General features: G+C 35.6%; 1 protein-coding gene across 1 annotated transcript in view; it reads right to left on the bottom strand.

Annotated features, from left to right (window-relative positions):
* LOC123677600 (adenylate cyclase type 3) overlaps positions 1-14,820 on the bottom strand; it is a 72,140-nt gene that overhangs the window by 14,664 nt on the left and 42,656 nt on the right. Inside the window, exons 5-12 of the mRNA XM_045614222.1 lie at positions 12,972-13,083; positions 12,537-12,664; positions 10,021-10,179; positions 4,424-4,562; positions 4,206-4,313; positions 4,129-4,152; positions 2,113-2,198; positions 1,901-2,062 (exon numbers count right to left, since the gene is read on the bottom strand). Coding sequence (XP_045470178.1) covers positions 1,901-2,062; positions 2,113-2,198; positions 4,129-4,152; positions 4,206-4,313; positions 4,424-4,562; positions 10,021-10,179; positions 12,537-12,664; positions 12,972-13,083 — 918 coding nt within the window. The remainder of the gene's footprint in view (positions 1-1,900; positions 2,063-2,112; positions 2,199-4,128; positions 4,153-4,205; positions 4,314-4,423; positions 4,563-10,020; positions 10,180-12,536; positions 12,665-12,971; positions 13,084-14,820) is intronic.

A 14,820-nucleotide genomic window follows, 5' to 3' on the forward strand; every position in this document is an offset into this window, starting at 1 on the left:
ATTAGTCGATTTGTGCCTGCATCATAAAGTTATTCTCGTTTAAACATGGCAGCTTACGATCCAATTCTCATCATTTGCCGGAGGTTTTAAATCTGCTTTAATATGAAGGCCACTATTAGTGAAAGAACGTGCCCAGAGTGGTTTCAACGCTTCAAGAACGGTGATTTTGACGTCGAAGATCAGCATGACGGTGGCAGAGAGGAGGTTTTCGAAGATGCAGAATTGGAGGCATTACTTGATCAAGACTCGTGTCAAACGCAACAAGAATTGGCAGGATCATTAGGAGTGCTGCAACAAGCCACTTCAGAACGCCTCAAAGCCAGGGGAATGATTCAGGAACAAGAAAATTGGTAGCCGTAGGTACGGGTTGACGACGAGAGATGTTGAACGGCGTTTGTTTGCTTGTGAACAGCTGCTTGCAAGGCAAAGGAGAGACAAGACTTCTGCATCGCTTTGTGACTGGAGAGGAAGAATGGATTCATTAGGATAATCTCAAGCCTCCCGGCCATGCTTCCACGTCTATGGCCAAATCGAATATTCACAGTTCCAAAGTCATGCTCGGTATTTGATGGGACCAGCTCGGCGTAGTGTATTATAATTTGTTGAAACCGACTGAATCAATCAAAGGCGATCGTTATCGAATGCAATTAATGCGTTTGAGCTAAGCATTGAAAGACAAATGGTCGCAATACAACGAGAAAGATGATGAAGTGATTTTACAGCAAGACAAAGCTCGACCCCATGTTGCGAAAGTGGTCAAGACATACTTCAAAACGTTGAAATGTGAAGTAATTCCTCACCGGCTGTATTCTCCAGACGTTGCTTCCTCGGACTATCATTTGTTTCGATCAATGACACGCATCCTGTCTGACCAGCACTTCCGGTATTATGAAGAATTCGTAATTGCCGAAGGATGAGAGAAAATTACTACTTTCTCCCATCCCATCGCTGACCACTACTAGCGATGGAAGATACTTCGGATCGTAAATTTGTATCCGGTACAATAAAGCCTCGAATTTCGGAAAAAAAAACAGTGGAAGCAAAGTTGTACGCCTATGTAATTCTGCTTGTTGGAAACGAACAAACAACAAACTTCTCCTTATTTCTGAGAACATCAAATGAATGGTAAGAAAACATTTCACAGAGCAAAAGTCACTTTATTATTTTCTCTCACATCTAATTCACTTTTTTCTCCACAGTCAACATCAATTCCCTTCTGCTCTAATAATTTCCTAGAATTGTTGTTGTGCGGAGTTTCCAGCCAACAGAATTACGTCCCAAATAAACGATTTAAATCTGAAAATTCGAGCGCTAGGTTTGCGGAGTTTTTTTATTCACATTTCTCCAACTAACGGCTTTTGTGCGAGAGCCGTATATCTGGAAAACTACAAGAGCTCTTTATTGTTCAGACTTGGAGTGTGAAGAGGGCCCGAGGACGCACAGCATTCTGAAGTAACGAAAGAAAACGAAAAAGAGAGCTCATTAGGGTTCTAAAAATAAATGACTCGATCGCTGGAATCGCTCCGCTCCAGTTGACATTGATCTCAGGTCTCAGGGCGTCTGAGGGTCATCATCTGCCAAGGAAAACTGCATTTTCCGGATTGATTGCCCCGCTTCACAATCATTACGCGAGATCAGGAACGATGGTTCGTTATTGTGAAATACACAACTAATAAAGGATTATTTTAAATCATATTGAAGAGTTGAAGTAACAGTAGCTTATAATTTCCTTCGGGAAGAGATATTCCTCATGGATGCGTTCTAGGTTCTCTACTGTTCATGACTGATTGATTACCTCAAAGTGAATCAATTCCAATGGTAATTTCATAGAGGTATTGGAAATGAGTTCCATTCATGATGAAAATTAGCAAACTAGATAATAATATGAAAAACAACTCACCTCGGCAGCACCAGCATCATTGAAACTATTATTGTTACTTTGATAAATAGAAATAAACAAAATATCGTTCTTGGAGGCGATCCAACCATGTGGAGATACGCTTTTTCCTTATGGGGATCAGTGAATATCAAAGTAGTAGGATTCGTGTTCTTCACTAGTTCCCTGTAAGGTGTCATTGTGAATATATTTTATCCAACGCGTTGATGTCTTACCTGTGTCCATCACGTGTAACCAGTTCTTTTTTCAGTCTTTCTTTTATATCAGCTGAGTTTTGCCTTTGTCTGTTCGTGTTGTTCTCCTATAAAGTTTATTCTGTTATTATTAATAGACTGCTCGTCAGAAGTTGAGGATATTGAAGTTTTCCGAATATGCGTACTGAAGTTTTTTTTCGGATACATTAACTTATAACAACAATAAAAATGTCTTCTGGTTCATCGGGAATCAAGTTTCTAGCAATAATTTTTGTTCAGAAATTAACATTTAAATGATTCCCTCTTCAGTTTATATTTCATCCTGAAAGATTCATAACGATAATACAAAATGAAAGTCAATTTTCAATGATAAAATACTATCACAACATGGGTCAAGACAAATTTTTTACTAGGATGATGCCAACAGATACTTGATATGCTTCAGACTGATCAACCACGAGTGCCGCGACCATTTTCTTCAATTTTTGCTAATGTTTGGTATTATGTCCAGTGTCATGGTATTTTGCCAATGAAACTGTCTGTAGAAGGTCCAGAAGTAGAAGACCACATGCTACAACGCCAATTGAAGGAATATTGTTTTTTAATTTTTCCGGTTGAAAGACATCCTCTTAGCACTTCCAGAAAGGATACTCAAAGCCTTCGAAATGCCACAGGTGATTCTATTTCTATAAGCATAGTCGGAAGACGTCTCCATAAGTCAAACAAATATAAAGACGCATGTTGAAAGGTCCACTCACTACTTAACACAAGCGTCAAAGAATATAGAGGGCAATGGAGAGGGTATACTGGTGAGATGAATGGTGATTCATACTCTTGACTGAAGGGTATAGGTAAGGACGTTGTTCTGATAGTCGACTAGTATGGGTGTGGACATGTCCACTCAAACCATCACTGTGTTCAAGGATTCCATCCTTCGAAAAGGCACAATTCTCGTTTAGGGTGGGGGTTTGTTTCGATGACAGAACTTCCTTATGAGTACTTTCAACAACCATGACGTCTCATATATATGATGATGATGTTATCATGACGTATTGGTGGAAATTTCATTCTCCTGAATAATAATGAACTGTCTTACATATCCACCAGCTGATTACTGCTAGAGAAAACCAGAGTATTCCATATATAGCATAACCTTCAAGATCCCCTGGCCGATATACAATATAGCACTCTTGGGATCAATAACAAAAAACCCTTAATGACCACAGACATAGCCAAAAACGCTTCAACAATCTTTTGTCATCTTTTGCCATATTTTGGCAAAAATTTGAGTCGAACATTCTCAATAACTTAGTGGAAAGCATGCAGAGAAGATGTCAAGTTTTTATGGATGCACGTGTGGTTAATGTAACCTGAAATACTCTTAATAAACATATTTCTGAAGGAAACAGAAATTAATTCATATCCTCCACATTTGACTAGAATTTTGTTATAAAGTTTTGAATTTTTTGGTTGAATTGGTCATCTTTCTGATGGCTGTTGTCTTAAGTTTATAGAAATATATTTAAGTTAGAAACCATGAAGACGATAAGAGTTTAATAACTGTAGTTATATCAGGTTAACGTATTAACGTATGAAAATTTGAACTGTCTATTTGTAGGAATTTATCTTCATGGTATGGAACTGCAATATGTTTTGAACTCTGAAGCAAAATTGCAGGCTAAGCTCTGTTAGCCACCACATACGCCATCTACTATCTATTTCCACATGCGGTGAGATTACTTCTCCTTGAAGTAATCCATGATAATATTAGATTATCTACTGTTCTCTCAGCTGTCTCGGAGACTATCATAACAACACATAAATACACTCAAGCATATTTATCGCCCATTTATGGAGATTACTCCTTATACCTAGAAGCTGTTTGAAGTTGCCGCAGTATGCATTTTGCAGGAAATTGAAACATTGCAGAAATTTTGGAACATTCTCATCATTTTATAGTCAACTATTTCGCGTATTTTATCATAACTCAATTTTGACAGAACTTCGAAGTTTCGAAGCGATGAATGAACATCTTACCTCTGTTTCCACATCTGAGTCTCCCTAAAATATAATTATGTTCAATAAAAAATCGAATGGAGTCGGCACAAACTCACTTTCATTTTATCCTCTTTCTTTTTCGAGGAGACTTCGGAAATGACACAACTGTCCTCGTCAGGTATTACGGTTTTACCATTCTGCACGTCCGTAGTTGGTGCTTGGAACTGAAAGTTGAGAAAGTTTAGACCGTCCAATGACTAACGCGAAAAGTTTCTGAATGTCGAAACGGAAACCAGAAAAAATTCGCTGCAATAAAACAAAGGTTTCGACTTACCGGTTTCAGTACTTTAACGATGAAATATGTTTTGAGGCCCGCTATTCGTAGTGCTTCCTCCCTCTTCTCTCCATACCCCGCTTCCACTTCGAATTCCCCGTTCAGAAATGACAGAGTTGTTGCGGAAATATGAACTCGCCTGAAAACAAGGGTTTTGTGAGAAGTTGACAGGGTTGGATAGTGGGGCCCATACTTTATCGGCAATTTTTCACAATGATCTGTCAGTCATAGAGGGAATAGTGGTTCTATTTAATTTGTATCAATCATAGAGTATTAAATATATCTAAGAGAAGTATACGCAGTTTTTAGATGTCCCCAACATGGTTAGATTACGTTGTCCGATTGTAATATATTTTCAAATCCACAATTCTACTATATGGTTATGAATGTATATTAGATTGAAAGAAATATATTTATTTGAGTGATTAAAATTAATTAAATTGAATTAAAAATGCCAATTTAAATATTTGGAACTCGATATTTTTCCTATTTGACGAATTTATAATATGCAGAATATTTATTATTTCCTGTATCTACCTGCTGACATCCAAGGTTTGGCAACTTTTGCTCTCCTTCTGTCATCCGTTGGTTCACGTCGTTTGGCGCGCTTGAAGTTTGTTTTCCTAATTTCTGATATATTTAGGTATTCATATCAATATATTATGAGTTATATGAAACGTTGATTCACTATGGCACATCAGGATTGCGTTCCTCTTGGAGATACTTGTGAATTGAATGAAATAGCGTATCACTGATATTTTTTTTTTCATTTACGCGCGCTTCATGTCAAATTTGATAGTTCATGTTGGGGACAAAATTTGCTTACTGAAAATGACATATGCTCCCTCTAACTATGTTCATCTCTCTATCTGTCTGTCAGCGTTCAATAATTTAATATATTTATTAAATATATATATAATGTTCTACAGGTTTAAACCCAACTACAGAACAAGGAGCATAGGAAAAATAATGTTACATATTCTGAGAAAAAAAACGATAACAAAAAATGCTCAGTCAGTCATAATAATGAGATCTGATATTTGAAATGGAACAATTGAAATTATCCAAGTGAGAACTTATAGTATTACAGGCATAACACAAATTACAAAGAGGTGAATACTTCAATGTATTCGTTCGAGGTATCGGCATATAAAATGTATTTCTAACTCTAGAGGCTGGTCTTGGAAAAGCAAAATTTAGTTTTTCGAGAATGCAAGAATCTTTAATGACACCGTTTATTAGTTTGTGAGTAAATACATCTGAATGACATTCTCGTTGACATTTCAAACTATTCACGCAGTGTCTGCTCAAAAGTAGGTTCTGTGGAAAACCGAAAGGCGGGTAGACACCATCTGCTCTATATGAAAAAAGTTTTAGACAACGCCGCTGCACAGACTCAACTCTCTCAATATGGACCTGATAGCAAGGAGACCATATTATAGACGTGTATTCTAATTTTGATCTGACATACGCATAATAAAGGGTCTTCAATGTGACCATGTCAGAGAAATAGCGGAAGATACGCGTTATGAGCCCGTACATTCCATTCGCAGCAGACAAGGTAGCATCAATGTGTGGCACAAACGGAAGTCTCGAGTCAAAATTCACTCCTAAATCAGTTAACACCGATGGACGCTGGAGCACTTCGGACGCTATTGTGTAATCAAAAAGAATAGTGTTTTCATTTTGCGAAAATGACACAAGATTACACTTCCCAGCGTTCAAAGGTAACCCGTTCCTTCTACACCACTCTTCAACGCGTTGCAAATTAGAGGCGAGTCGCAAGCAGTCCGAAACATTGCTTATCTCCAGGTATATTTTGAAATCATCAGCATATAACAAACAGTCGACATCAACTATCCCCGCCAAATCATTAATAAATATAAGTAATGAAATAATGATTCGAGAAACTGCGAACTTTGACAAGAAATTACAATTTAATTCATATCAAATTTATAATAATTTAGGGGGATATGACGACATAACGCTATTAGCCTATTCAAAGTATAGAAGATCTCACAGCATAAAATAAAAATATCAAAGGGACGAGGGTCTCAATCATTAATCGCTCTAATCAATAAACTAGTTGATTGACAAACTCTTAAGCAAAATCTGTATTGTTTGAACGCTTTCTGGATACAATAGATCTTCGAATCTAAGTTAAAACAAGAATCTCCCAATAACGATATCCGTGATTGTATCTAGTATAATTGAAGTCATTCTCCCGCAATATCCGAATTTAGCACGAAATGAGAATTTATGGGTAACAGTTAATTAACTAATCAGTTTCATTATTCGGATCAGGTTTGTTCTCTTATCAGATCCCCACTAATTTAGTTGTTTATGTAGGATTTTGCGAGAAAGAGCGTCTGGCAGAAGAGATTGATGCTTCATTTCTCTGGGATTATTTCATATTTCTTGTTATAATTTCTAACGAAGTTGGAGCTGGTGGATGCTTGATTGGTTCATTCAGAAAACAAAATGTTCTATTAAAACTGATGGTGAACCTCTGTTATTTCTACAGGGGTATGAGTGAGATTTGGTAATTTTTTTTCCGAATTAATTAAGCCTTTGACTGATTTGAATAATAATTTTTTCAATAAATCTAGGACCTAACTAGTAAAAACACATTTTTTTAAATTTCGCAAGTTGATCGTGTACCTACTCCACTGCTACTAAAACTTTTTATACCTTTTTTGTAGGAAGATTTGTCTTTACTTCCGAAATAGGCTTCAACATCTACAATCACTTATTCATTAGAGCCAGATTTCTTTCCCTGAAGCATCTTTTAACCATTGTTGCTGATGGAGCAGATTGTGAATAACACTCATCAAACCATTGCTATGTACCGTATTTCTCCGTAAAAAAACAATGTTTCATCATTAAACGAAACTCTTTTTCATTTTCAAATAAAAATTGTTGATGATGTGATGTGTTATTTTGATTGAAAATTAATTAATTCAATTAAATTAAAATTGGGTCGATTAAAAGTTCAGAATGAGAATGCAATCATGTTAAACGTTTTTCAAGGTATTTTGGCCGTCATCAGAAGTTATTCTTGCTGAAACAAACTGCCCGCTAAGTGAGATTTACTTCTGAAAATGCCGGACACTCGAACTGGCGAAACGTCGAGAATAAATAAAAGACATCGGAAAATAACAGATAAAAACAAAATTATATCAAATTACGGCCTCTAATGGGTCAACCAAATCAAAGATGCAATCGGTTTTCAGTTCATTATCAATGATATAATCAATTCATTTAGGCATATAACAAATATATCTTATTCATCCAGAAGACCATGACTATCTACGTATATTATATTTCAATGCATAGAGCTCTCAAAACTGGAATAACCCACAGACGTTCGATGGTATTAGGCATTCATTCCATTATCGGAAATTTCTGTAGTGCTGTTTGGATGTGATCAACAAGACATGGCACATTCTACCGTTGTGTACAAATCCAATATCATCAGCGAACAAATAAAACGCGCTGATGCTTCCGTCTCTGCGTTCATCACATTAAACAACAGAACTTGTCGTTAGTGATGGCATCAAGTTATTGTGATTTCACACGAAGCTCCGAGCTGCATGGAGGATTTGAAAGCATTGAATAGGGGGGAATATAACGGCAGATGAACATAAAGAATTGACTTTTTCGCAGCAGCAGATTTGTTTTATCAAGCCATTCATAAAAGAATTAATCTGTTGAATTTCGTTCTGATATAATTCTTGTTGGTTACTGCTTTCAGAAGATAACTAACCCGTTTGAAGGATTTGGCATTCGTAACGATTGATAACGGAAGTAATATTTCAACTTGACAGCACTGAAGAACCCATATGGTACTACATTTTTTGACGGTCGTGAAGAAAATATTGGATTTTAGTATGTGAGAAATACTGTTCCATGTCAGATATTCTCACAAAGACGTCAATATATTACAAATTATGTTTATGTACTTTGGAATTGGGGGAGGTGTTGTTTACGTATCAAACATCAAGGCAATTGATAAACAAATTACCTACAAAATTAATAACTGGAATGCTGAAGACATACAGATTTTTGATTGTCTCAGTCTTTACTTGTCGGAAATTCATCTTGATGATTAAAAAGTATTATGACTTATTTCCGCTTTATGATATAAAGCGGAATAAGTTATTTTACTTTTTAATCATCAACATACAGAATTGGAATATTTATTGAATATGTTCAATGTATACCTGAAAACTCACAGGTGAAGGATGATAATAAAAGATTAATCTGATTTTCGCTCAATCGATCCCAAATATTAATAAGTTGATAATCCTGCAAATCGGAAAGATGAATCATTCAGATTTAGTTCCCAAAACGGTTTACTATCTTTCTGGAAGATGTGTTTGATTATTTCATTTGCTGACGAGACGTCGTTTACTGTTAGGGCTTCTCCTTTCGAAGAGTTCCAAATATTCTGTAAAATTTTTCTGGATGAAGGTTTGAGATAGTTCAGTCATATTGATTGGGTTTTTGGTAGATCGAAAAGTTCATTTTTTGCTACAAGTAGAGTAAGACATTTGTTTTCCATGTCATCGTTGATCAAAATTCAAAGAAAAAAAGGGTGCTATTTCATCAAGACAATACGCCGTGTCACATATCAATGGAAAAATTGCATGAATTGGACTTCTGCATCCACCATATTCGCTAGATCTGACACCCAGCGACTTTTTCCTGTTCTCAGATCCCAAAAGAATGCTCCAGAAAAGAAATTTAGCCCTAATGAAGAAGTAATCACCGAAACTGCGGCGTATTCTGAAGCGAAAGACAAATCGTACTATAAAAACGGTATCGAAAAGTTAGATGATCGCTCTAATCGCTGTATCGCCCTCGAAGGCAACTATGTTGATTAATAAAATCGAATTTTACCAAAAAAATGTGTTTTACTTTGGTAGACCGGGGACTTTTTAATTGGCCTGTTATGCAAGAAGTGAGGGAGTGTTGTTTATACCAAAACACAAAACAAGAGAATTTGAAGTATCGTCCACATATCAGGGCATAAAATTGTTCATCCCTTTACCTTTCCATATTCGATCTCTGATAATTCAAGTCAGGTGTTTAAGTTTTGTTGTTGAGAAATAGATATTGAACTGCTGGTGAATTTTTGAACGAAACGTTTTATAATTATTTGAGATAACTCCTTTTTTTCTACTTGTCTCACACATAATTTCATGTTTCATGAAAAATTATTCATTTATTTATTGTTGAAAGATTACTTTGTCACTGTTTATAAATTGTTGAATGTGATCTGACTGTTTGATAGATATCCAAACAAACAACAAAAGGGTTTCTGTACAGATTCCACTAACATACGTTCACACACCACTATTATTTTTGGGGTAGAAGAAACCGAATTCACTTCCGCCTCTCCCAGGTAAACGAAACCACGCAAACATTGCATCAAACGTCCCATCCCACATTAGCCTTCATATATAATGTACCTACCACAAAAGAGATGAGTAATTTCCTTCCGAAATCCTATTCGTGTATAGGGTGCGCGGAAAACCCTTTATCCCCAATTTTCTCCCATTCAATCTAATAAATCCCGAAGGATTTGAACTTACCCAGCCATACCGCTGCTTTCCATTTTGTTGGCCAATTCCACGTCTTTGGAGTAGACGTCGAACTGCCACTGCCTCTGGCCCAATACACCAGCTAGGACGGCGCCGGTGTGTATGCCCACCCTCATGTCCACAGGGGAGTTGGCTGTTTGCTGGACGTATCTGAGAACATAAGGCGTTTCAAGCTGAGAAGCGGACAGATAAAGTATTTGCTCCCTGTGGGATCAATCAAGGAGTGGATTTGATTTGGGTTGAGGCCTTAAGGGAGGGTTATTCGATTAATATTTCGTTTGTATATACCCCACTTTTGCGTTCGCTATCTGAAATTCGGATCAACGTGTGGAGATCGTAAGAACATGTAGATGATCAGTAAACTAATGAACAACACACAGCCTGGTATTTTGGAGTTGATTCTAACTTTATTTCGTACGCTTAATCTGAAAATGCAATCCGTTTTTCTCTATCAGCTCTAGTCTTTTAGATACATCAACTTATCCACAAATGTGGGTTTCATTCAGTATATTCATTTATTAGAGTTCTAAAATTATTATATTTTCATTACTGTAGCACAATGGTTTTATTGTCAGTCTTTAATTGAGTAAATTCAAGGTAATTCTGTAAAAAGTGGAACCATTTCCTATCAGGTACCTGAACTGACCCTTTTAATCCCCTAACACAGGTAAGTAAGAGAAAAAACATACTTCCTCCGTTACATATAAAGTTGGGCTCAATGAAGCAATTTGTGAAGTCTCTTGATGAGAATGGGTCATGTTTTGCATATGTAGGGGTAAAAATGGATCAGTTGAGCACGAAAAAACTTGAAGCAGGGATGTTGACGGCGCACAAATAAGACAATTTATTAAGGATCCTGCCTTCATAAATGAAATGAATCAAGTTGATCGAGAAGCTTGGACATCATTTGGTTGCAGTTGTAGAAAATTTTCTAGGTGAACAAAAAACTCAAAACAATGTTGAAAGGGTTAACAAGATGCAGTTTAAAATCCTCAGGTTGTAATATGAGTATTGAAATACACTATTTACACAGACTTTCAGACTGTTTTCCAGAAAATGTAGGGATTATGCGTGAAGAACAAGGTGAAAGATTCCACCAAGATATTGAAGTTATGGAGGACCGCTACCAAGGAACTACAATATTACATTATTTCCACGGAAATATTGAGTATTTTCCTTCCAATATTCTTTTTGAATTTTTTTGCACAGAACTTGAGATTGTTATTTCACATGATACAACAAAATCTCATCACCGTTGGTTCTGTGACCAAGAAAATAATGGATATTGTCTATAAACAGACAAAATCTCAACCCCATCTGATATAATGAGCGTTCATTCAAATTCGTGGTCAAGAGTGCTGTGGAAAAAATAGAGTGGATTTTCTCTGTAGCACTTACCTTGTATCATATGTAGTTTTCAGATTCAAAATATGTGAACAAATGTCAGTAATATGGTACAAGCTAAGCGCTTCTTGTAAGCACAGAAAATTCACTCTAATTTTTCCACAGCACTTTTGACCACGAATTCGAATAAAGGCTCGTTATAATCACGAAAATATTCGTTATTTTGTATTAAGAGATTGAAACTTTCTCGTACAGTTCCAGTTGGGTTCACCATAAAATCAACGAATGTAATTAGGTTGAGAGCACTGTAAAATGAATTCAAACTCCAAACAAGTTCATAACTCTGGAATGTTGGAGTGTATGATTGCCTATTTTCTAAATTCTCAAAGTGAACCTTTATCTGTTTTTAAAAATCGAAAACAAAATGATTCGATGGTGCAGTTGACAATGTTTAAATTGTATCTATTATGCGACTGCTGAAGAGATCCAACTAGAAACCCCTGAATTCAATAAATGTTCCTGACTCTTGCAGCCAACTTTGATCTTCTGCTATTTCAAATGGAAAGCTGAGTAATTAAAGCTGTCCGAGTGCTGAGTTTTTCTCACTGGTAATTTCCTCATGAAATTAAGGTGAAACTTTTGTAGAGGTGAAGTTTACATTTGCAAAAGTTTCCGTTCCAAATTCAGATACGAAAGAGCAAAGAGAAACATTTTGTTCACTTAAAGTTAAACAATGCATTCAAAAGCCAGGTTTTCCCTTTGATCTCGTTCCATTTATGTTCTTATTTATTTTGTTACCAACTATTCATATCATTCTATCCATCTACATATAATGATATTGATTGTTTGGTGGAAAGCGGTATTGAAATTTACGAAAATATTTGAATAATTTAGAATGGTCAAATAGAAAAGAATGATGTTTTCAAAAATACAGAAATTGCAATCAGAAATCATAAATCTCAGAAGGGATGTTTATCTGTATGGATACTCTTTTGTGTCATTTGACTGATTTTTCTTCATCTGGAGTTGAGGAAATCGAATGGCAATCTAATACTTATTGAATATCATACGAATTAAGTTAATTATTTTAACAAGAATAGCTCCAATTCAACCACAATTTAATTTCTCCTTTGAAATCACTAATAATGTTCCTTGTCACTCACTTTATTGCCTTGACCATCGAAAGTCCCATATGAACACACATAACAGCATGATCTGGACGTTCTCTTGGTGCTCCACTGATGCAGTAGTAGCAATCACCCAAAATTTTGATCCTCAATTGTTGATATTTCTGAAATAAAAATATGAATAATTTCCGTCTTTTTTTTATAGATGTTTTAATAGCTATGCGTCAATTAAATGGCTCTCTTGGATGCATCAATATATGAAATATGTAAATAAAAAAACTCCGAGAGAAAAAAAACTATTAACTGATTAAGTAATGACTTCAAGTTCTGTTGAATGAGTTTACAAGTAATATAGGAAAGATACATAAAACGATAATTTAATAATTGATTCCTGAAATGTTCCAGTATCAACATTAGAAGTTTCAATGAATATTGACTCTGTTCAGTATACATAAGTTGTAAAATGCCTACCTCTGCGAGTTTGTCGAATCTCGCAAAGAGCTCGTTCAACATTTTCACAAGCTCCTGTGCTGAATAAGTCGAAGAGATAGCGGTGAATCCAACGATGTCTGCGTATAGGATGCTGAAACATAAAGATTTATTATCTGAAACAAGAGTCTTTATCACGCCAATTATGAATGGGTTCAACTGGATGTATCTTTCATTATGCATCTTTTGATCTAAAGTTAATTGGACAATGCAATCAATGGGTTTCTTTCACTTCATTTATTGATAGCGAAGACGGAATTTTTTTTTACTCATTCTGGTATTTCTTCATAATTTCAAAAAAATGTTTCCTTTGTCAAACGCATTGAAGAAGTTCTTTTTTTATCATAAAATCATTTCTCATCACCTGCATAGTTTTCTTCTGAAATTTCACAATTCTGCAACTAGAAATAATGAGACGTGAACAAAATCATATTGAAACATAATAATATTATGATATATAATAAATATAATTATTTCAGGATTTGAATTGCCAATTAAACTAATGATATCGTCTTTATTTCATTTCCCCCAGCACAAGAACATTCTAACAGTAACTTGACAACACTGAAGAGTATCATGTGGTACTACTTTCTTGGAAGGTAATGAATTTATCATATATGACAAGCTCTGAAAAGTGATATCTAATACATATAACTTCTTCAGTGAATCATTTATAAGATTTCATCATTCTGAAACTGTCAACAAGGCACAATTCACTATAACCGTAATAGATAAAAATAACAAGATAAGATAGATCCTTTTATGGAGATAGTAATATTCCCGAAACAAAATGAATTTTGGAATGTCAATGTCGTCAATTTCTCTTTCGATATCGAACTATATTTCAACGCAATTCCAATATTTGAAAATAAATGGGGTCGCTTATTTGAATTCCTATGTTTCTCTTGTCAGTTGCCAATCCATTGATACTCTGTCACGAGTATACTTCTTCACACAAATAAATCTACTCGAAGAATAGATGGAATCGATAAATTTCATTTTTGGCTTCACGAATGACACTATTTATTGAAGCCAGAGAATTCTCTTATACGCACATAATTTTGATTCTGGTTCACAAATGTTTAATAGGGTAGAACCTGAAGACTTTCTATACAGGGTATTTTTAAGTTTATGTGAAGAATATCGTGAGGTGAATTGAGTAAATATAAATGGAGTTTTTATTACCTTAAAACATTATTATTTCGAGAAGGACTTTCAAAATGTTTGAATACTCAACGTTATTCAATCACAGGTACGTATAAGTAATCACCGAGATTTCCATCTCGCAAATCCTTCTATCAGAATCACATTCAATGATCATCAATCATCTTTCTTCCTTCCAGAAAACGCTCCACTTGCCCACTGCAGCATGAAAAATCTATACAAAGCCTCCAACATCCGAAGCAGAAAAAAGGTGGAACCTCCGTTGAATAAATTTATCTTTGTCGAAAAAACTATTCATGTACGCTGGAGGTGCATTCGCATCCACTTGAAATTCCAGCGACCAATTCAATGAGAGAATTTTCGGTTCCACCTAAACAGCATGCCCATATTCGGCTCTGTTTTCCATCTCTCTTCCAGATACAAGATTGTGGGATGAGGTGGAATTAATGAAGCTTTTTATGGAGGGAATTGCGGTATCAGGGAATTTTCTGCTGCTTCGGAATATCTGATTATGATAACGATGTTTACGACCTATTTTCTGAGTCGTTCAGGACGTTCCAATGGACACGTTCCTGTTTATTTTTTCCTCCGGTTTTTACTCACTTATAGTGAGTTGTTATTTGACAGTTGTTTACGTTTTTAGACACCTCATGTTTGATTCTTGAAA

This window comes from Harmonia axyridis, chromosome 4 (genome assembly GCF_914767665.1).
Source record: "Harmonia axyridis chromosome 4, icHarAxyr1.1, whole genome shotgun sequence".
In the NCBI taxonomy this organism is placed as follows: Eukaryota; Metazoa; Arthropoda; class Insecta; order Coleoptera; family Coccinellidae; genus Harmonia; species Harmonia axyridis.